The 21,201-nt window shown below is 36.9% G+C and overlaps 3 protein-coding genes across 3 annotated transcripts; 1 reads left to right on the plus strand and 2 right to left on the minus strand.

The window, feature by feature from the left end:
* Positions 1-181: 181 nt before the first annotated feature.
* Positions 182-2,222, minus strand: LOC114518049 (ciliogenesis and planar polarity effector 2-like). Its single transcript, XM_028537955.1, has 8 exons — positions 2,077-2,222; positions 1,420-1,542; positions 1,264-1,328; positions 1,098-1,187; positions 965-1,017; positions 725-808; positions 488-632; positions 182-411 (listed from the first exon to the last, which is right to left on the minus strand). The coding sequence occupies exons 1-8, from the start codon at positions 2,186-2,188 to the stop codon at positions 241-243; spliced, it is 843 nt and encodes a 280-aa protein (XP_028393756.1). The 5' UTR covers positions 2,189-2,222; the 3' UTR covers positions 182-240.
* A 100-nt stretch (positions 2,223-2,322) lies between these two features.
* Positions 2,323-21,185, plus strand: LOC114518149 (centrosomal protein of 104 kDa-like). Its single transcript, XM_028538085.1, has 35 exons — positions 2,323-2,536; positions 3,423-3,562; positions 3,809-3,900; positions 3,979-4,060; positions 4,161-4,200; positions 4,310-4,408; positions 4,586-4,654; positions 4,755-4,834; positions 4,935-4,983; positions 5,195-5,255; positions 5,388-5,443; positions 5,689-5,772; positions 5,896-5,961; positions 6,127-6,345; positions 6,513-6,556; positions 6,698-6,732; positions 6,920-6,940; positions 7,051-7,124; positions 7,257-7,427; positions 7,544-7,602; positions 7,755-7,791; positions 7,872-7,907; positions 8,012-8,131; positions 8,235-8,345; positions 8,484-8,561; positions 8,647-8,772; positions 8,892-8,942; positions 9,043-9,096; positions 9,172-9,199; positions 9,504-9,555; positions 9,671-9,779; positions 9,862-10,000; positions 20,451-20,506; positions 20,589-20,658; positions 20,789-21,185. Exons 2-35 carry the CDS (start codon positions 3,447-3,449, stop codon positions 20,920-20,922), a joined length of 2,718 nt encoding a protein of 905 aa, XP_028393886.1. The 5' UTR covers positions 2,323-2,536; positions 3,423-3,446; the 3' UTR covers positions 20,923-21,185.
* Positions 16,738-17,708, minus strand: LOC114518151. Its single transcript, XM_028538089.1, has 3 exons — positions 17,414-17,708; positions 17,182-17,317; positions 16,738-17,107 (listed from the first exon to the last, which is right to left on the minus strand). The coding sequence occupies exons 1-3, from the start codon at positions 17,563-17,565 to the stop codon at positions 16,874-16,876; spliced, it is 522 nt and encodes a 173-aa protein (XP_028393890.1). The 5' UTR covers positions 17,566-17,708; the 3' UTR covers positions 16,738-16,873.
* Positions 21,186-21,201: the final 16 nt, after the last annotated feature.

Raw genomic sequence — 21,201 nt, forward strand, 5'->3', positions numbered from 1 at the left:
CGTTCCCTGAAATCCTTTATTTCATACAATATTTTTATATACGCTATAATATATTTATTTACAAAACATTGTAAAAATACGCTCTATTTATGTACAGACATGAAGTATATTATGTGTTCCAAATGAATGTGTTTTTTAGGTTGTAAAACGAGAGGAAACTAGTGTAGTAAAGAGAATGAGTGATGTCTTTGGCAAAATAAGACTCATAAATATTCTGTTTGAAGTTTTTTTTGTTGTTTTCTAAATATTAGTTATCTGGTGGTGATCCTGTGAAGTTATGTTCGTCGCGCTTGAATCAGGATTGCTTGCGGGCGGACGCTTTTTTGGCGATTTTTCTTGAACGGCTTTTCTTTTTTCATTCGCGTGTCTCCATAGCATTTCTGTGATCGCGTTCAGGATGGGTGCCACCTCCTAGGAAGATTGAGAAGCCTTTAGCAATTACTGGTAGCGAGTCAACTGAATTTTAGCCGAGTTGAGCTTGGCTTACCACGATCCCAGCTCTGCCATCTAAACTTCCATCGGCTAATTTGCGACCTTCATTGTTACAAATTTTATAAATAGGAATATGCCATTGTTCTTGGAAATCTCTAAGCTCTTCTTCGGTAACTTCACTATGGAGCACTTGGTCAAACCTAAACCTGGTGTTAAGGAATTTTTTTCTAATTCGTACTGTGAGAATGTTCCAGTACAATTCAACTACAAACTTAGATGATGAAAAGGATATTTTGTTCCGATGGTTATTTTAGCTATGTCTTGTAGTTCATCACAAGTTCTTGTCACTAGGTAAGGCAAATCATCATAACTTGATCTGAAAGTTAAAATGATAAGCTTAACCAGGAACAGCAAAGCATTTCAAACGAAAATTTTGTAATATTTTTTATTCATGTTTATGTTCACAATACAGATGAATTGTGGAATGGACATCTTATCAAACACAGTCTGTATCATACTGTGAAATATTAACCTATCTATAAACGAGAAGAAAAATACAACGGCATCCATATTTGATTGTCCAGCCTAGAAAACACGAGTTGAGTTTTAGCAGTCTGAAATAGATGGAGTGGAAATTTTATAAGATATTTCTGCAATATACTAACTGTTTTAATATGGTCAAATTTTTTCAAAGCATAATCACCAACATCCCAGAAATGCAGTTTAAATAACACAACATTTGATGAGGATAACAGCTAGAACGAAAAGATATTTCTTTGTGGTTTTGATTGGAATTACTGACGATTTGAAATACTTCTGCGATTATATTACCTTGACAGGCCAGTAAATCAAAGTTGTTTGAATACCAGGTGTTTCATTATACATGGTTGGAAGTTCTTTGAAGTTGAAAGTATATTTTTGTTAAATAATTGGTATATAGTTGGAGATGAAGGTTTTCAGAGCAAAACATTTAAATAACAAACACACCCTTTCCAGCTAGCTTAGCAACTGTGCTGGTCTTTCCAACAGAAGATTTACCCAACAATAATAGCTTGAATGGTATTATTGTTGGAGTCACCCCAGATGGGAATCCAGGCTGCTCTAGTAGTCCTGTGAAGGAAAATATAGGATAATTTGGATTGTTTATAGTATTTCATGTGCTTGCAAATGATAAAAATTTTTAATTGTTTAAAGTTTCAATTTTGGCTAAAGAATTTTGCAATAAACTATTAATCATATCTGGAATGCCAATGCCCAACTAGCTTGAGCATCAATGGATGAATGTGTAGTGAGTGGTGACTGTGGTCTGTGTGGATTGTGGAGTCTAGACAACCCTAAAATCAGGTGAAATTCAGGTGCAGGATATGACGAAACGTGAAAAACGTGTATGGCCGTTAATCCCATAGGTTAATCCCTCCCTATCCGGTTTTAAGACTGGATTAACTGAGTTCTTGGAGCAAATCTCTACTCAAGAGTAAAATACGTAAATTTGAGCCAAATAAGATATAATCCACTTGAACTCTCACATCAAAGCTAACCAAATACTACAAGTATCCTTATGAAACGTTGAGGGTTGTGAACTGAACTAAACTAATAACTGAACTGTTGTAGATTGTAGAACGTTGGCATAATTTAAATACAAACCGAAAATTCTACGTTTATTACGCCTCAGCAATATTCCAAGGAACTCCTTGCCCTCTTGGCTCTCGAGCCAATCGTACTGCACCAAACGATTCTTTTTTCGCCGATCAGACATTGCATTTTGTTGTAAACAAAATTTAGTAAACAAACAATAATGGATTTCGATTGCTCTAAACTGTAACGTTTGGAAGACCCGCAGCCCGCTGCTGGTGGTTCATCTTGTAATGTGGGCTCACAATGGTTGCCAAGTTTGTTTTTTGAGGATAAATATTTGCAGTTCTTGTTTGGAGGATAACTTTCACGTTGACGCTAAAGTTTGTGTCATATTGTAAATCGGTAATGTAAATGACCTGTTGCGTATGCACAAGAAAGCTTAGCCATCGATCTCGAAGAGAAATAGCTAAATTTCGTGGTTGAATAGTATATGTCGTGAGTGGAGTGTCATATTTTGTATTGACATTTGGTAAGTACGTGCCATGTTTGACACAAGGAAATGTTATGTTATATAGATTAGCTAGAAAGGATAAATTCGCGTAGAAAATATCAGAAGTAGTTTCAGCAAACGGTCGCTAAAGATGGTGTCATTGAACCTACCACGATGGAGAAATAGGGAATTAAATATAATCAATTATGAATATAATTAAATATTCAAAGTTATCATTTGATATTGTTGAAAGATCGGCCAATACACAACCTGAACCTGATGACCTGATCTATGTAGATCACCGTTATGTTGAGTGTATCTAAAGAGGTATCAAGTTGCCTTAAATCAACTTTGCTGTATAAATGATTGCAGCAGAAAGATGGACATATTCATGAGAACAAATTTTTTGTGCATGTGTTTACACAGTCAATTCGGAGTGATATTTAGGCTGATATGCAGATATCTTTTTCTTTATGTATCATCTGTTTGTATGATCTTCATTTGATATGATTTATTTAAAAGATCATTGCTCCTATATAATATCACACTATCTTAGCCAACTAGTATTAACTTGTGCATCTCTGAAATATCAATGATTGTTTTCTCTGCACTTGGAGGATCATAAATCAGACCAATGGTATTCATATTAACCTTTTTATCTTGAAAGGCTTTTATTTCCACTTGAATTAAGCTTCTGTTGATATTTCAAAACTCTGCAACATAGGGTTTTGAATCAAACATCAGATTACAACATAGCTGTGATTTTTACATGCCTTGATTAGTAAAATACTTGACATATATGAAATTTTTATTCAATATTGTAATCTTAATAATAGGCAACCCTCAAAGTCAACTCTAATATCAATCCCTAAAAGCTGCAACATTAGTCAAAAATGATATAAAATTAATGTCTTTTTTCCCACAGAATGTGACATAGAGTGCTTTGCTGATGATGGCCAGGAAAGTTCCATTTAAAGTGGTCCATGCATCTGGGGCTGACGATGGGTATAGCGCAAAAGAATTAGAAACTCACGCACCAACAACAAAAGGATGGAGAACGTCCAAGTAATTGATTTCTTTTTACCAGTTAAAAGAGTTTGCTAGAAGATTAGGTTGTAGGTTTTCAGGTTTCATCACCGTGAAATATAGAATAAGAATATAAGATGTTTTTGTAAGGCCTAATTTTGTCCTGAAATTCATAATGAGATATTTGTTATTTATATCTTTTAAGTCAGCTGCCATCTTCTATCCTGTTTTAATACTTTTCACGGTTAAATGTTGAAATAAAAGATGTTTTGGTTTCACATTTAGATTCTGTGTTTATCCACAAGAAGTTATATTAATGTTACAACAATCTATGAGAATCCGAAAATTGCAAATACTTTCTCATCAATATTTGATACGTAAGTTCACAATGAAGCTACGTACATATTAATAAACATATTTCCTGGTTTTTCATATTTTTTTATTTCATATGACAGCCACAAAAATTGAAGTATTTATTGGCAGTATTCCTGAAGGGCAGTCATCTTCACTTTTGACTTGTAAATTTAAACGTCTTGGGTGAGTTTTTAGGCAATGAGCTATTGGTACTCTAATGAATATGTACTGGCCGATTTTTTCTTTGTTGCATGTAGTGAGATATTTCTACAATCTTTTATAGACATGTTAGTTTGGTTGATAATCAGAATACAGAGTATAAGGTACACAATATGTGTTCTCTTGTATGACAATTAACCAAATGTAGAGACAGCATTGATATGCAAAACATGCATTTAAGTGTCTCATATATTTTTGTTTAATTTGATTCAGTCAAGAGAGCTGAAATCTGTGCATCTTGATGCGCATGGGCAATTTATCAAACTGTTTGTCCACAAAAATTATGTCAACAAATTCAATTTGTACAACCAGGTGTGTGCTAGAAAATATTCATAATACTATCAGAATACCAGCAACAGCTAATTTAATTTTTCACTGAATTAAAATTTAATTTTTCACTGAAAGAAAATATTCATAATACTATCAGAATACCAGCAACAGCTAATTTAATTTTTCACTGAATTAAAATTTTATCTTATTCTGTAACAGGTTCAAATTATTGCCACCAATATAATTGCAGAAAGCATTGAAACTTTCAGTCAATTTGATGATGCAAATGTAAGTGTAACCGTAATATGGCCCCAACCATATTTGTGGCAATGAAAAGGTGCGTAAAAACATGCAATTTACACCATAATATATATTTTTTAAAATGCAGTCTGCTGACAGACTGGTAGATCAATATATGAAACAGGAAAATGTTATGCCAGGTGATCCACTATGGGGGAAAATCAATAAGTAAGTAGATTAAGATTTTTATATATCAGCATGGTTGTTTTTAGGGCATTTGATAGGATTCAGCAAGGTGAAATCTTTATATTAATTGTTTTTTACATAGACCTGATCATATTTCTCCACTTGATGACATAGCATTTGCTATGTACCAGGTAATGTTTACAAAGCTTAAAGTTTAATTCATAATGAGTTCTACATATTGGTTATTATAAACTAACCAACTACACATTACAATGAAAGCATATAAGAAACATAATCATCTATTCGGATAATCGGATTAAGATCATAGTAAACTTCTTGTTATCAAACGGGAAAAAATTGACAGACATTTAAATGTATTTCTATGCAAATTTATTAATTTAGGATCCACAAACGGCTGAAATAATAAGAGATTTGGAGCAGAAGAAGAAAGATGCTATAAAAGGTTTTTAACCATTCATAGTTTAATTCCAGATCAAACAGTTGTAGGTTTTTTTTCCAACCTGAAATATACAAGAAACTGACTATTAAAAGACATGCCTTCTGATGTTCTTAAGTTCATATATTTCATGTTTAGAGGATGAGTTCGTTGAAGCAAAAAAGTACCATCAGGTCGTTAACGATCTTCACAAGGCACGTATAACGTCATTCACGCAGCAGTCATGCACTCATCATGCACTCGTCATGCACTCATCATGCATTCATCATGCACTTGTCATGCACTCGTCATGCATTCGTCATGCACTCGTCATGCACTCATCATGCATTCATCATGCACTCATCATACAGTAACCTGATTCAAAAAGTAGTTAATTTATCACTCATTTTCCCAATGAATGAAAATGAGTGGTTTTTAATGGATCGCTGAATGTGTGTAGGTTGGAGAAAGACTTGGTCGTCTGAATGTTGAAAAACAGAGGGCAATAGAAGTTGAAGATTATGACTTGGCTATGGTGAAAAAGGTTGTTAATTATGGCACTGTTCTTATCATATTATGACATGCGATGCTTTTGGGAAGAGCATAGCATATAGCTATCACTTGACTACTTCGTAATCTTCTCTAAAATATTTTGTGCACTTTCCAGCAACAAATCGACGAATATCGTAAAGTGGTCACAGATCGGTTGGTATCTGCAGGAATTATTCAAGAGGTGTGTGAAAATTCTGTCAATTTTGCTTTTCTGTTGCCAAGAAGCTCTGAGCCACCCCTCAAACAAAAGGAAAGTGAGAACGCAAACTTGAGTTTCATGCGAGGAAACAGCTTGTTTGATATTATGACAACGAGAGCTTCAACTCATGTTAAATTTCATTCATAGCCAAACAAGGAGGCTCCTGTTTCAGATCGTAATGCAAACCGGGCTCCTCCATCTACCAACCGTTTTTCAATGTCACCACCTTTACCACCAATTACAACATCCCCACAACCCGATTCTCGCCCCGAGGTACCCGCCTCAGCAAAATCACCATATGTCAGCCCCAGACCCTCCCAAGATAAAGTAGAGATTGTTCAACCCCCAAGCATGTCACCGGAACAGGTGAGTATCCTAGTCCTATTGCATGATAAGTTAAAAGAATGCTCAGTCAGACAGGATTACTATCTGGGCCATGCATACAAGTATTGTCGTAAATGTTTTTGACTCTTCTAAACTAGTTGCATTTGTTCTGTTTTCCTCAAATAATCCATTAAACATTATTTCCGTAGATAACTGCTGCAGACGACAGACCTTTACCAACGATGACTAAAAAGTAAAGTATTTTACTTGTGAGCTCCGGAATGCTATATATAGCTATATATTTTAAAAGAAACAGAAGTTAACCAATGTATTATTGTATATCTTCTCTCATTCCTGGATATTTTGATAAATATATAGTTATTTCTTTCCTCAGGGATACGCCAGATCCAATCGAGCAAAGCCCACCAGGTATTCTTCTGCATAATTCTGCCTTATCCATGCATCAGTCAAGCTGATTTTCATATATCCTATTATTGCATCCGGCTGCACGTGCATGATAGTAATAATCCCATTTCCACAGCCACAATTTTGTGATAGAATTATAAATTATTGTAATCTGCATGGGTATAAAGAATCGCTTTTGATAATTTTTTAGGAGTGTCCCCTCCTTCACAAGGTACCTTATAAGAACTATATTTCCTTGAACATTTTTTGGTTGAAAATTTATTGAAACCTTTTTCGTGAAGAATATTGACCGAGTTTTGAATGCAGTAATGGTGTTTTTAGATGGACCAAGTGAACTTCGTGAAAAAGATGCAAGAGAGGCTACATTGGCCATTGATATTTTCGGAGAGCATGTTGTAAGAGACTAAGATTTTTCATGTTTTTGCATTGTGATATTTCCACTGAGTCTCAGCAATGCAACAAGATTTACAGTAGCCATAATTTGATATTTACTCATTAGTGATTCACGTCTAGTCATCTTCTCCTAGGTTCGTTGTATTTACACCAAGCAGTGGACGTATCGCAAGCAAGGCATGGACACCATTAAAAGAGAATTAAGCTCAGAAAACCCGGAATTGATTGCAGAACACGATGCAAGGTCTGTCGTCAGAGCTGTTGTTGATTTATTGAAGAAAGGAATAATCGAGCAAGTTCATCCGGTTAGTATCATGCTCCTGTTTCCATATAAACGAACTGGCTATACACGATATACATCGTTATATACATCGATATACACAACACTTATTTATACATCTCCATTCATTACTATCCACAGGTCTTTGTTCTGTCCTTATCTATTTTGAAAGATTTACTTACAATATTCATTCCGAAACAGTAAGTTCACCGTTGCATTTTTTATACTACTTACCGTATCAACCATATTAATTCATAATAAGATGTTTGTAATTTAAAAGTTTCAAACTTAAAAGTTGAGAATTTTCTTCTTTGCTTCTTAATTTATCTTCTATATTTTATATCACATTTAGCGAGGCACAAAATGAAATTTCCTTTGTTCTGCAAAAGGTGAGACAACTTCTTTTCGGACTTTTCCAACGACAAACATGCGGAAATATGAAACCTAAAGTATTCATCATTCTTTGTAGACTGTTCCGTTGTTGCTGCTTAAAACAGGGGAAATGGTAAGATACTTGCTGTATCTTTGATAGCATATGATTTTATCTATCTTGTAGACCAGTGATAGTTTAATTATGATATATTTATTCCCTGGTCTCTATCTCTGCAGGCTGCAAGAATGAAGAACTCAGCCATGGAATTCATTATTGAGATTTCACAGTACGAGGACGTCAAGACTCTTGGAGTGATACCAGATTTGACCACACATCCATTTAAAAATAAACAACAGGTATGCACACACACGATGTTTAGTATTGCCAGGGTGTATGTTTCGACGATTCTGCCCACTGTCCATGCTTATTTTGATATCAATATTTTCTGTTATTTTATAGGGTACAGCCAGGTTGTACACAGGACGAATTGAGCTGATAGAGAAGCTTCTCGCTGTCTTAGGTCTTGACGAAACTACACCAAATGGATTTTCTACAGCTTCAACTATGAAAGTACGACCTCAATTATTCTGTTAATCTTAAAACTTAATTGTTATGTGCATGAACATAATTTGTATTGAAGTAAGCTAAGAGTAAAAGCTTTTAAGGCAAAAAGATTTAATGTGTCTTATTTCTTTATTGAAATATTAGTTTATTCTTCCTGCATTGGAAAATGCTAATGGAGGTGTCCGGGACGCTGCTGTTAAACTGATTTTTGAACTTTATAAGGTAATTATCTAGAGCTGGGCGCCAGATTGAGATTCATAACAACCAGTAGAAGAAGTGGCGAACTAAATCGTCTTAAATTGTTTAGTTAAAAGCACCGGTAAAGGGTTTCCTTCCTGCTGACGAACCAGCAACAAGAAAGAATCCTCTGTATCGCTCCATATTTGATGGTTTTGATAGAATTGACGGGAAACCAACAGAGGCTGAAAGAAAGGTTAATGCAATATCTTCTCTTCAAAATCCAGATTCCTGACTTCAAACTCTGGTAGTCTATACAATAGCAAATCATCACTTACTAATCTTATGTAAACTTACTTGTCCAAACTTCGTCAGGCCAAGGCAAAGAACGACAGAGAAACGGCCGAAAAAGCGAAGCAAAAGGAGGTCTGAATGACATAAATATATCGCTATCCACCGTAGTTTTTTCATCCAGGAAATGTTAAAGTGATTTTGATTCACGTTTACCATAACACCTGTTTTTCAGATTGACGAGTTGCATGCGCATTTGCAAGCTCTGAGAGAAATGGCTGCTAAACAAGTATGTATTGTGATCAAAGTTGGATTGCCTTAAAAATTTGGTCATCTAATCATAGTAATTTGAAATATATCTTAGGGGAATGCTGAGGAAGAAAAAAAAACAGGTATGATAATAATATATATATATATCTTTCTTTCTTTCTCTGGAAACATACTCCTATATATGTACCACGCATGTCGGTTGACTACGCCCTGTGCTTGGTCAATTCTATCTACTCTTGTTTCTTGGCTTGTAACATGAAGTGTACAATGACATGCTAAAGTAATAAAAGGTGATATACCAGGGCCCTCGCGTTGCAGTTTTAACGTGTTGGGTAGTATAGTACTTCGCACATTGCAAACGTTTGTAAATCTGCTTGTGTTTGCCTTTTATTGGATAAAATATTCGCGGCATCTTCTTCCTTTTAGATCAGTCCGCTGTTGATTCTTCCAACATGCCGGAACCAAGTGACGTGGACAGGTCACGTGATGATAATCTTTATTTATTTATTTATTATGATTTGTTGAAGTTTAACACTAAAACTTGCTCTTTCACAATAAAAGGAATTCATTTGAATCATCATTTTCGTAAACAGGATGTGCATTTTCTGTGGTATTAAAGATGAAACATTCACAGAGGAAGTTTTGGACACGCACTACTGGAAATCCTGCCCGATGTTGAAACGATGTCCAAAGTGCTCGCAGGTGAACGGACACACTGACGAGAGAAACGTGCTGTGTACGAAGCGGACTCTTATGTATCTGTAATATGTATTTCTATTTTTAGGTCATCGAAATTTGTCGTCAAAGTCAGCACCTTCTTGAGGAATGCGAATCCAAAGCTAATTTTGTTTCTTGTCCCCGATGCAGGGAGGCTGTGCCGAAGCTTGAGTTGAATAATCACAGTCACGACAAAGTTTGCCCAAGTAAGTATCATTGTAGTAGGGCTTTTAATATAACTATTAAAATACCAACACTAAACCATCAGTTTTGTTTTTTATTTTAATTCATTTCACATTAGGTTCATGCATACCATATAGTTACAAAAAATATATCCAAAAATTCATTACAGTTAACCAGTTAAAAAAACACGATACCATATCCTATTATCATGCATAGCTGTCTTTCTCCCCACCCCCCTAAGGTAGCAGTGTATGTATCTCACCCTCCCCCCTTAAAAACAGTTTTTCACTCAGCACTGTGAATCATCCCAAATAGTGCGAGGCTTTAAGCTTCGGTTGTGTTGGTCACTTCTTGACCGCTGGCAACAGCTGTTGGCTCGGGCTTCGCGGGTTCATCACCGTCTATGACAGTCTCAGGGATATCCAAGATTACTGACTTCTCTGGTGTAGCCTTTTGTGAGATATCTTCTGGTTCTTCTGGGCTGAGAGCGAGGTTATCGACCTCTTCGACAACAAATTCCTTCTCCATCTCAGTAAGCTGTAAAACAAAATCACTCTCAATAAATATTGGGTGGTAAAGTTAAGATGAATGAGACAGAAATTCTGCGTTAGCTGCCTGAGAAAATTTCCTGTACAGTATTTATATATTGAACTATGAAACTAACTTCAATGTCTTCCATCTCGATTACCACGTATGAAGAAGTTGATTCAGAAAGTTGTTCAAACTCTTTGCAACTCCCATCTTCTTCTGTGCTGGCTATATTAGATGGATTCTCCTGTTTCTGAGAATCAGACTTGTCATTACGTCCCAAACGACGGCATGTATTACCACACTTGCTGCAATACCTCAAATAAATTAAAAAAAAAATGGCCGTCAAGACAAAATTACGAAAGTTTCCTCTTGCAAATTGTGTACCTGTGAAGAGTGTACGCAGTGGCTACCAACATCAAGGTACCCAGCGATCCCATGACAACACCAGTCACAATTCCCTTGATTGCACAATCGTCATGAAAGCTCGCCACAACAAGGTTCTTTAACCCTTCAAAGCTGTCGGTAATTCCCAGCATTGTTCCTGAAAGAAATAGCGGAAAGACATTCGAAAATTGTTTAAAATCTGTATGAAAATGAAAGCTTTATCATTGTTTCCCACTCACCATTCACAAAAGCGTCCGAGGCATCAAAGATTGCAGATGTTGACCCAACATGGTTTCCAGCGGTTCCAGCGTCCGAAAGAGTAGTGATCTTGACCTCGTATGAGGACGTCCCTGGCAGTCGAAGAACAGCAGTATAGTCAGTATACATTTCCTTCGCACTCAGGTCGTCGCTTGATTCTGTCTCTTGTTGAGACTTGAACAGGGTGTTGTTAGGTTCCATGTACTCGATGGATGCCTTCTGCCATTTATGAAGTTTGACAGTTGAGAGTTTGAACTCAACTTTGCGAACAGATATCAAGTATCTTCGCCCTTCATTCGGCTCGGCATTCTCTTTCCATTTCATCAACACCGACTCCTTGGTCAGTCTTGTCGCGTTCAGCGCAATGGTTCCATTTTGCTCTAAAAGAAATAATGATGTTATTATAAAAGAAGTCTGAAAGAACACAAGAAATTGCTGTATTCATTTTACGTTTGTAGCGACAATTCTTCCCAAAGAACGGGCGCACACACGCGCACCGCAAAATGCCGTTTTCCTGTGCAGGATAAACGGGTTCAGCCCGCAATGGGCAGATTCTGACAGCAACACTGCCGGTTGGACATTCAAACAGGAATGTCAGCACTCCTAAGAAAACAATTATCAACAGTTTAGCTCGCTCCATTTTTGCAATGTCACTCGTACATGCAATGAAGCTATAATGAAATTGTTGACGTCGTAATGAAATTATAACGTCACTAATAAATCGTTGGGTTAATTCTAGTTCCATCCCTCTAGATGGTTTTCATGACTTGCCAGTCTCTGGGGCAAACCTCTGTTGTGCATTTTTAGCATAAAAGCATTGGGTTTAGGATTAGATTGAGATTAAGATATAGATTAGAGTTAAAATCACAGTGGTGTAAACGGATCAAACTCGAACAACAATACCATGTATAAAGTTTTAAAAATTTTAATCAAATATCATATATCATTACAATCAATACTGTACAAGAAGAAATTTATACCATTTAACATATATGTTACTGTAATCTGTGTCCGTTAATACTGCAGTTATGTTCCCCCCCCTCAGGATCTGTCTTCAATCCTCAAATGCTGCGAGGTTCGTCCTCGCTATTGATGGTTTCTGGCTCAACAGTAACTTCATGTTGTTCACGTTGTCGGTCTCTCCATCATCATGTGATTCTCCCTCTGCTTCAGGTGCATCCTCTTTAACCACATCATTATCGGCTGGACTGTAAGCTGCGTTGTCGACTTCAACAATCACGCACTCTTTGCTCTTTGCTCGTTGAGTTACTTCAGTTGTATCTACTGGAACAGGCTGTTGAAAAGATTTGAATTAGCTTTTAAACCGTTGACTTATTCCCCTGTTGCAGGAAATAATGCCAAACTTACGTCAAAGCCGTATATATCAATAATGACATAAGGTTCAGGTGTTTTAGTGCTTGATGTCTGCCCACTTCTATTCAGTTTTACACCAGAATTGTTACTGCGTTTCTTGCAGCAATATCTTACGCACTTACGGCAATATCTGCAACATAAATCATAATATTTTGTTAAACTACACGTTGCCATTGGCTGGGGTTTGTTTTCTTTCCTGTCACTTCAAGGTGCTTGCTGTTAATACCTGCTGAGGACATATACCATGGTTATGATAATCAGTGTTGCAAGAGTTCCAACAACAACACCGATTACCATTCCTTTAAGAGCGCAGCCGTCCTCAAAGCTTTCAAAAAGATAGTTCTTAAATTGGTCCATTTTCTCTGAAATGCCCAGCATTGTTCCTGAAAAAATAATTTTTCAAAAGTTTTGAGGAACAGTAAATCCAAATCTTTAGTTTTGCTTCCAAATCATTCCCACTCACCATTCACAAAAGCGTCTGAGGCATCAAAGATTGCAGATGTTGACCCAACATGGTTTCCAGCGGTTCCAGCGTCCGAAAGAGTAGTGATCTTGACCTCGTATGAGGACGTCCCTGGCAGTCGAAGAACAGCAGTATAGTCAGTATACATTTCCTTCGCACTCAGGTCGTCGCTTGATTCTGTCTCTTGTTGAGACTTGAACAGGGTGTTGTTAGGTTCCATGTACTCGATGGATGCCTTCTGCCATTTATGAAGTTTGACAGTTGAGAGTTTGAACTCAACTTTGCGAACAGATATCAAGTATCTTCGCCCTTCATTCGGCTCGGCATTCTCTTTCCATTTCATCAACACCGACTCCTTGGTCAGTCTTGTCGCGTTCAGCGCAATGGTTCCATTTTGCTCTAAAAGAAATAATGATGTTATTATAAAAGAAGTCTCAAAGAACACAAGAAATTGCTGTATTCATCTTACGTTTGTAGCGACAATTCTTCCCAAAGAACGGGCGCACACACGCGCACCGCAAAATGCCGTTTTCCTGTGCAGGATAAACGGGTTCAGCCCGCAATGGGCACACTCTAAATCTCCAAGTGTTGTACAAACACCAAAAAAGGTGTAAATTCCTGCCTCCCTGCAAACACCCAAAGAGGTGCAAATATACACCTTCGCAAGTGTACATTTATCCTATCGGTGTAAATTTACACCCAATCAGTGTATATTCGCTTGCCTCTGTACGCACACCAAAAAGGAGTAAATATACACTTGCAGCGTAAATATACACCAGTTAGCGTATTTTTACTCTTATTCGGTGTATATGCTCTTGCCTCTGTACGCACACCAAGAGCGTGTATATTTATACTCGCAGTGTAAATTCACTATTCCGAGTAACTAAGGCTAAAAGAAACAGAATATTATGCGCATATATTGGCAGAAACCACAATTTATTTGTAACATTTAAATATATAAGTATTTTCACATGAATATCATAAATATAAAAATATAAATTTAAATATAAAACATATACAATACAAAAAGTCAATTGTTCTTCAGATCTACATGCAGTTATAATTTAGAAAGTTCGGTTAGCAACACCAAAACCTTAGTTGGCACCTTCTGTGTGTCAAAAACCTTCATGATGTTCCATTGCAAGAAGAAGAAGGTGTTAAAACATTCCTTAGGGTATTGCAAGTTAGTGCCCATACGAATGACATTTACATGTAGTAGAAATAGTTTTTCAAAGTACTGCTAGGTTTGTGCATATCTTGCTCAAATAAACAAGTCTTTCAAGGACTTAATTAAAAATTGCCAATTGGCAAGTTTACGAAACTATTTGAAAGAACTCAAATTATTGAAATTAAGCCCCTGTATATGAGCCCAGAAGTAATTGAATAAAAATATTCATGCAAGAAGACAAGTGCATCTAGATCATGCAAACTCACTGCATGTCTTCAATTATTGTTATTAACACATAAGCTAAAGTAATTAATGCCTGAGCAATGTTCCTCTTTGATTACTGACTAGTTTGTAAAGTTTGTATAAGCCTCCCAAACATGAGCATATTTATAAGATCACCTGGAGTATTTTTTTCCTGGAAAGTTAAGTTCTGCAACACTGTGAATCCAATTAACCATTTACAGAGGAGACATTCCACTCATCCCCTGAGTTTCTCGCACACTAGTACTACCTCAATTAATCCATGTTCCTAATAAAGAAAAAAGCAAGCATATTTGAAAATTTAGATAGCGAATGTTCATCTGGTAAGCTGTCAAGCTAACTAACTATATAATCAATTGTTTATAAATAAGAAGCAAATAATGGAAGTGAAATAAACAATGAATTTGCAATTTGTATGACACATGAACATTGAACTGATAATTTTCTTACCTTATTGCCTTAATAAACCAAGTCAAATGCCTTCTTTTCTTGCTTCACTGAACTAGTAGATTCACTGTTGATATTTTTCATCAAATGGAAGACCTTGGCACCTTAAAAATGCAAATACAACAAAGGTATCTTAGGCATATATCATGTTGGTGCTATTATTATATTATTATGCAATTAAAACTGAGCCATATAATTGGTGAATAATCCAACAGCATTGCACAATTCCTTATAATACATTACTTACCATACTTTCCTGCTCGTTTATTACAGATTTAGATGACACTTGGCACTTTGTATATAATCCACCATCTAAGGATATATATAAAAATTATTTAAAAGGCAATATAACAGCTATGTCATCCAAATTCTTAATCAAAATTAATGTATATCCTAAGATTCAGTACATCATAATCCTAAGATTGAGTAAATCTGTTATGGCAGATGTTTCAATCAGTTTCATGTTCATATTTATATAACATAAATTCATGCATTTGACCATGGTTTAGCCAACATCATTACATCAATAATATCACACTTTATATGGCATAGTACCTATAGTATAACCACGGCATAACATATTTCTATAAATCATTCATTTTTTTGGTGGGAATGAGTAGTAAAACTGTGAATCTTTCTGTTAAATTCGTACACTGTTTACGCGGCAAATTCGAAATTCAAATATAGCTTTCGTCTGTTTGCGCGTATTATAATTTTAAATCCTTACCTCTGAGATGACTGAGATTCCCAGTCACTTTTAAAACAACTTCCTCAATCTTCTCCAGGCAATCTTGTATCATAATGTCCAGTAAGATTTAATATAAATTCAAAATACTTGTCGATTTATACTTCGCAAAGGAACAAACAACAACGTGCGTCGTGCGAACTGCGAAGAGACGCTATCCCGGCATGCATCGAGAGCGTGGTGCAATCCTATCAACATTTCTTTGCGCGAGTTACGGCCTTGCGGGATTTTATCAGAATGATGAAATAGGATTCAAAACCGTCATTTCTTCTGAATATGAAAAGAAAGATATAAACAAAGAACAATTCTTTTTTCCAAGACTTTGGATGGAGCTTTCCTTATTTTAAGAAAGCAATCGCTCTTGACATAATAACTGCTATTTAATTATTTAGGAATATAAAAAATGATAATCCATTTCACTCGGCATTTGCAATTTTTTTCCGACAAAAGCTTCCAGTGCATGCACGCCCAAGCTCTCATTCAACACAAAATTATAGCGATAATGTTTACACCAAAGTGGTGCTTTATTACACAAGAACGGTGTTTATTTACCGACTTTTGGCGTAAATTTACGCCAAAGAAGATTAATAGCTATACACTTAACCGGTGTTGACACAACACAATATTGGTGTAATAATACACCTCGAAGGGTAAATTTGCACTTTGTGGGTGTAATATACTGATTTACACCAAAATTGTGTGTATTTACACTTATTTGGTGTTTGTCGGACACTTCGAAATTTAGAGTGCAGATTCTGACAGCAACACTGCCGGTTGGACATTCAAACAGGAATGTCAGCACTCCTAAGAAAACAATTATCAACAGTTTAGCTCGCTCCATTTTTGCAATGTCACTCGTACATGCCAATGAAGCTATAATGAAATTGTTGACGTCGTAATGAAATTATAACGTCACTAATAAATCGTTGGGTTAATTCTAGTTCCATCCCTCTAGATGGTTTTCATGACTTGCCAGTCTCTGGGGCAAACCTCTGTTGTGCATTTTTAGCATAAAAGCATTGGGTTTAGGATTAGATTGAGATTAAGATATAGATTAGAGTTAAAATCACAGTGGTGTAAACGGATCAAACTCGAACAACAATACCATGTATAAAGTTTTAAAAATTTTAATCAAATATCATATATCATTACAATCAATACTGTACAAGAAGAAATTTATACCATTTAACATATATGTTACTGTAATCTGTGTCCGTTAATACTGCAGTTATGTTCCCACCCCCCTCAGGATCTGTCTTCAATCCTCAAATGCTGCGAGGTTCGTCCTCGCTATTGATGGTTTCTGGCTCAACAGTAACTTCATGTTGTTCACGTTGTGCGGTCTCTCCATCATCATGTGATTCTCCCTCTGCTTCAGGTGCATCCTCTTTAACCACATCATTATCGGCTGGACTGTAAGCTGCGTTGTCGACTTCAACAATCACGCACTCTTTGCTCTTTGCTCGTTGAGTTACTTCAGTTGTATCTACTGGAACAGGCTGTTGAAAAGATTTGAATTAGCTTTTAAACCGTTGACTTATTCCCCTGTTGCAGGAAATAATGCCAAACTTACGTCAAAGCCGTATATATCAATAATGACATAAGGTTCAGGTGTTTTAGTGCTTGATGTCTGCCCACTTCTATTCAGTTTTACACCAGAATTGTTACTGCGTTTCTTGCAGCAATATCTTACGCACTTACGGCAATATCTGCAACATAAATCATAATATTTTGTTAAACTACACGTTGCCATTGGCTGGGGTTTGTTTTCTTTCCTGTCACTTCAAGGTGCTTGCTGTTAATACCTGCTGAGGACATATACCATGGTTATGATAATCAGTGTTGCAAGAGTTCCAACAACAACACCGATTACCATTCCTTTAAGAGCGCAGCCGTCCTCAAAGCTTTCAAAAAGATAGTTCTTAAATTGGTCCATTTTCTCTGAAATGCCCAGCATTGTTCCTGAAAAAAATAATTTTTCAAAAGTTTTGAGGAACAGTAAATCCAAATCTTTAGTTTTGCTTCCAAATCATTCCCACTCACCATTCACAAAAGCGTCCGAGGCATCAAAGATTGCAGATGTTGACCCAACATGGTTTCCAGCGGTTCCAGCGTCCGAAAGAGTAGTGATCTTGAGCTCGTATGAGGACGTCCCTGGCAGTCGAAGAACAGCAGTATAGTCAGTATACATTTCCTTCGCACTCAGGTCGTCGCTTGATTCTGTCTCTTGTTGAGACTTGAACAGGGTGTTGTTAGGTTCCATGTACTCGATGGATGCCTTCTGCCATTTATGAAGTTTGACAGTTGAGAGTTTGAACTCAACTTTGCGAACAGATATCAAGTATCTTCGCCCTTCATTCGGCTCGGCATTCTCTTTCCATTTCATCAACACCGACTCCTTGGTCAGTCTTGTCGCGTTCAGCGCAATGGTTCCATTTTGCTCTAAAAGAAATAATGATGTTATTATAAAAGAAGTCTCAAAGAACACAAGAAATTGCTGTATTCATCTTACGTTTGTAGCGACAATTCGTCCCAAAGAACGGGCGCTTGCACGCGCACCGCAAAATGCCGTTTTCCTTTGCAGGATAAACGGGTTCAGCCCGCAATGGGCAGATTCTGGCAGCAACACTGCCGGTTGGACATTCAAACAGGAATGTCAGCACTCCTAAGAAAACAATTATCAACAGTTTAGCTCGCTCCATTTTTGTAATGTCACTCATACATGCCAATGAAGCTATAATGAAATTGTTGACGTCGTAATGAAATTATAACGTCACTAATAAATCGTTGGGTTGTTTCTAGTTCCATCCCTCTAGATGGTTTTCATGACTTGCCAGTCTCTGGGGTAAACCTCTGTTGTGCATTTTTAGCATAAAAGCATTGGGTTTAGGATTAGATTGAGATAAGATATAGATTAGAGTTAAAATCACGGTGGTGTAAACGGGTCAAACTCGAACAACAATACCATGTATGAAGTTTTAAAAATTTTAATCAAATATCATATATCATTACAATCAATACTGTACAAGAAGAAATTTATACCATTTAACATATATGTTACTGTAATCTGTGTCCGTTAATACTGCAGTTATGTTCCCTCCCCCCTCAGGATCTGTCTTCAATCCTCAAATGCTGCGAGGTTCGTTCTCGCTATTGATGGTTTCTGGCTCAACAGTAACTTCATGTTGTGCACGTTTTGCAGTCTCTCCATCATCATGTGATTCGCCCTCTGCTTGAGGTTCATCCTCTTTAACCACACCATTATCGGCTGGACTGTAAGCTGCGTTGTCAACTTCAACAATCACGCACTCTTTGCTCTCTGCTCGTTGAGTTACTTCAGTTGTATCTGGTGGAACAGGCTGTTGAAAATATTTGAATTAGCTTTTAAACCGTTGACTTATTCCCCTGTTGCAGGAAATAATGCCAAACTTACGTCAAAGCCGTATATATCAATAATGACATAAGGTTCAGGTGTTTTAGTGCTTGATGTCTGCCCACTTCTATTCAGTTTTACACCAGAATTGTTACCGCGTTTCTTGCAGCAATATCTTACGCACTTACAGCAATATCTGCAACATAAATCATAATATTTTGTTAAACTACACGTTGCCATTGGTTGGGGTTTGTTTTCTTTGCTGTTACTTCAAAGTGCTTGCTGTTAATACCTGCTGAGGACATATACCATGGTTATGATAATCAGTGTTGCAAGAGTTCCAACAACAACACCGATTACCATTCCTTTAAGAGCGCAGTCGTCCTCAAAGCTCTCAAAAATATAGTTCTTAAATTGGTCCATCTTCTCTGAAATGCCCAGCATTGTTCCTGAAAAAATAATTTTTCAAAAGTTTTGAGGAACAGTAAATCCAAATCTTTAGTTTTGCTTCCAAATCATTCCCACTCACCATTCACAAAAGCGTCCGAGGCATCAAAAATTGCAGATGTTGACCCGACATGGTTACCAGCGGTTCCAGCGTCCGAGAAAGTAGTGATCTTGACCTCGTATGAGGACGTCGCTGGCAGTCGAAGAACAGCAGTATAGTCAGTATACATTTCCTTCAGACTGAGGTCGTCGCTGGATTCTGTCTCTTGTTGAGACTTGAACAGGGTGTTGTTAGGTTCCATGTACTCGATGGATGCCTTCTGCCATTTATGAAGTTTGACAGTTGAGAGTTTGAACTCAACTTTGCGAACAGATATCAAGTATCTTCGCCCTTCATTCGGCTTGGCATTCTCTTTCCATTTCATCAACACCGACTCCTTGGTCAGTCTTGTCGCGTTCAGCGCAATGGTTCCATTTTGCTCTAAAAGAAATAATGATGTTATTATAAAAGAAGTCTGAAAGAACACAAGAAATTGTTGTATTCATCTTACGTTTGTAGCGACAATTCGTCCCAAAGAACGGGCGCTTGCACGCGCACCGCAAAATGCCGTTTTCCTTTGCAGGATAAACGGGTTCAGCCCGCAATGGGCAGATTCTGGCAGCAACACTGCCGGTTGGACATTCAAACAGGAATGTCAGCACTCCTAAGAAAACAATTATCAAAAATTCACCTCGCTCCATTCTTCAATGTCACTCGTATATGCCAATGAAGCTATAATGAAATTGTTGACGTCGTAATTAGTTTATTAAGTCGATTGCAGTCGTAGATTGTTCCTAGTTCCAGTTTCCCAATGTTTTTTTTGGAATTCTCGATATAAACAAGGTTTATTTTGCATCCAGTACGTCTGTTGTGTAAAACCGGCAAATATTTCTTCGTTATTTTGCTGGGTGGGACACTAAAATACCTGCCAGAAGTATTTTTGAAGCCTGTTTTAAGTGGGGTTTTTTTTCATGACTTTTAGAAAAATCTGGGAATAGATGTCCGTTATGCAGAAAAGCCGTTGACTCTAGTGAAGAGGTAATAAATGGTAACTAATTGTAACTGTTCTCACTGTCTGCTTCAATTCTTATTATAACTGAATTCCCTGTTGATGTTTTAGGCATGGCGGGTTCATCTAACCAAGCAGTGCCAACCAAACACCAAACGTCTCCAGCAACTTAAACAACAAGGTAGAATTATAGTTCAGAAATTTATTTGCATGCACGTGTTACGTATATTGTTAACCTGAGCCCGGCACCACTTGTCCAGTACCCTCTTGTTTAAACTAATGCACTGAGCAAGGTTTTGTTCTCACTTTAGGTAACAAGATGCCCCCATTCGCCAGTATGACGAGTCTTCGAGCAAAAGGTACGAAAGGTAAAGCGGCTGCAGGTAAAACAACCCGAAATACTTCAAAATCAGTACCACGAAAAGATAAGGTCAACGCAAGCTGACGTATTGAATTCGTGCGTATGACGACTTAAAGATGGGCTGTATTGAGCTATATTATATAGCTCTAATATAGCTCGGTGATGGCATGTCATTGGTCAACTTGTGTGATACGATGAAGAACTCTTAAAGAGTGATTACATGCATGCATTGTGTAGTACATTGAACACAAAATGACACAGGGTATAAATTATAAACGGGGCGTATTTGTTCTCATTGTCGTTGAAGGATGAAAATATACTGAATGCACATTCATTTATTGATATTTCTATATTACATTGATA

This window comes from Dendronephthya gigantea, unplaced genomic scaffold (assembly GCF_004324835.1).
Source record: "Dendronephthya gigantea isolate DGI-Jeju-01 unplaced genomic scaffold, DenGig_1.0 000010F, whole genome shotgun sequence".
NCBI lineage: Eukaryota > Metazoa > Cnidaria > Anthozoa > Malacalcyonacea > Nephtheidae > Dendronephthya > Dendronephthya gigantea.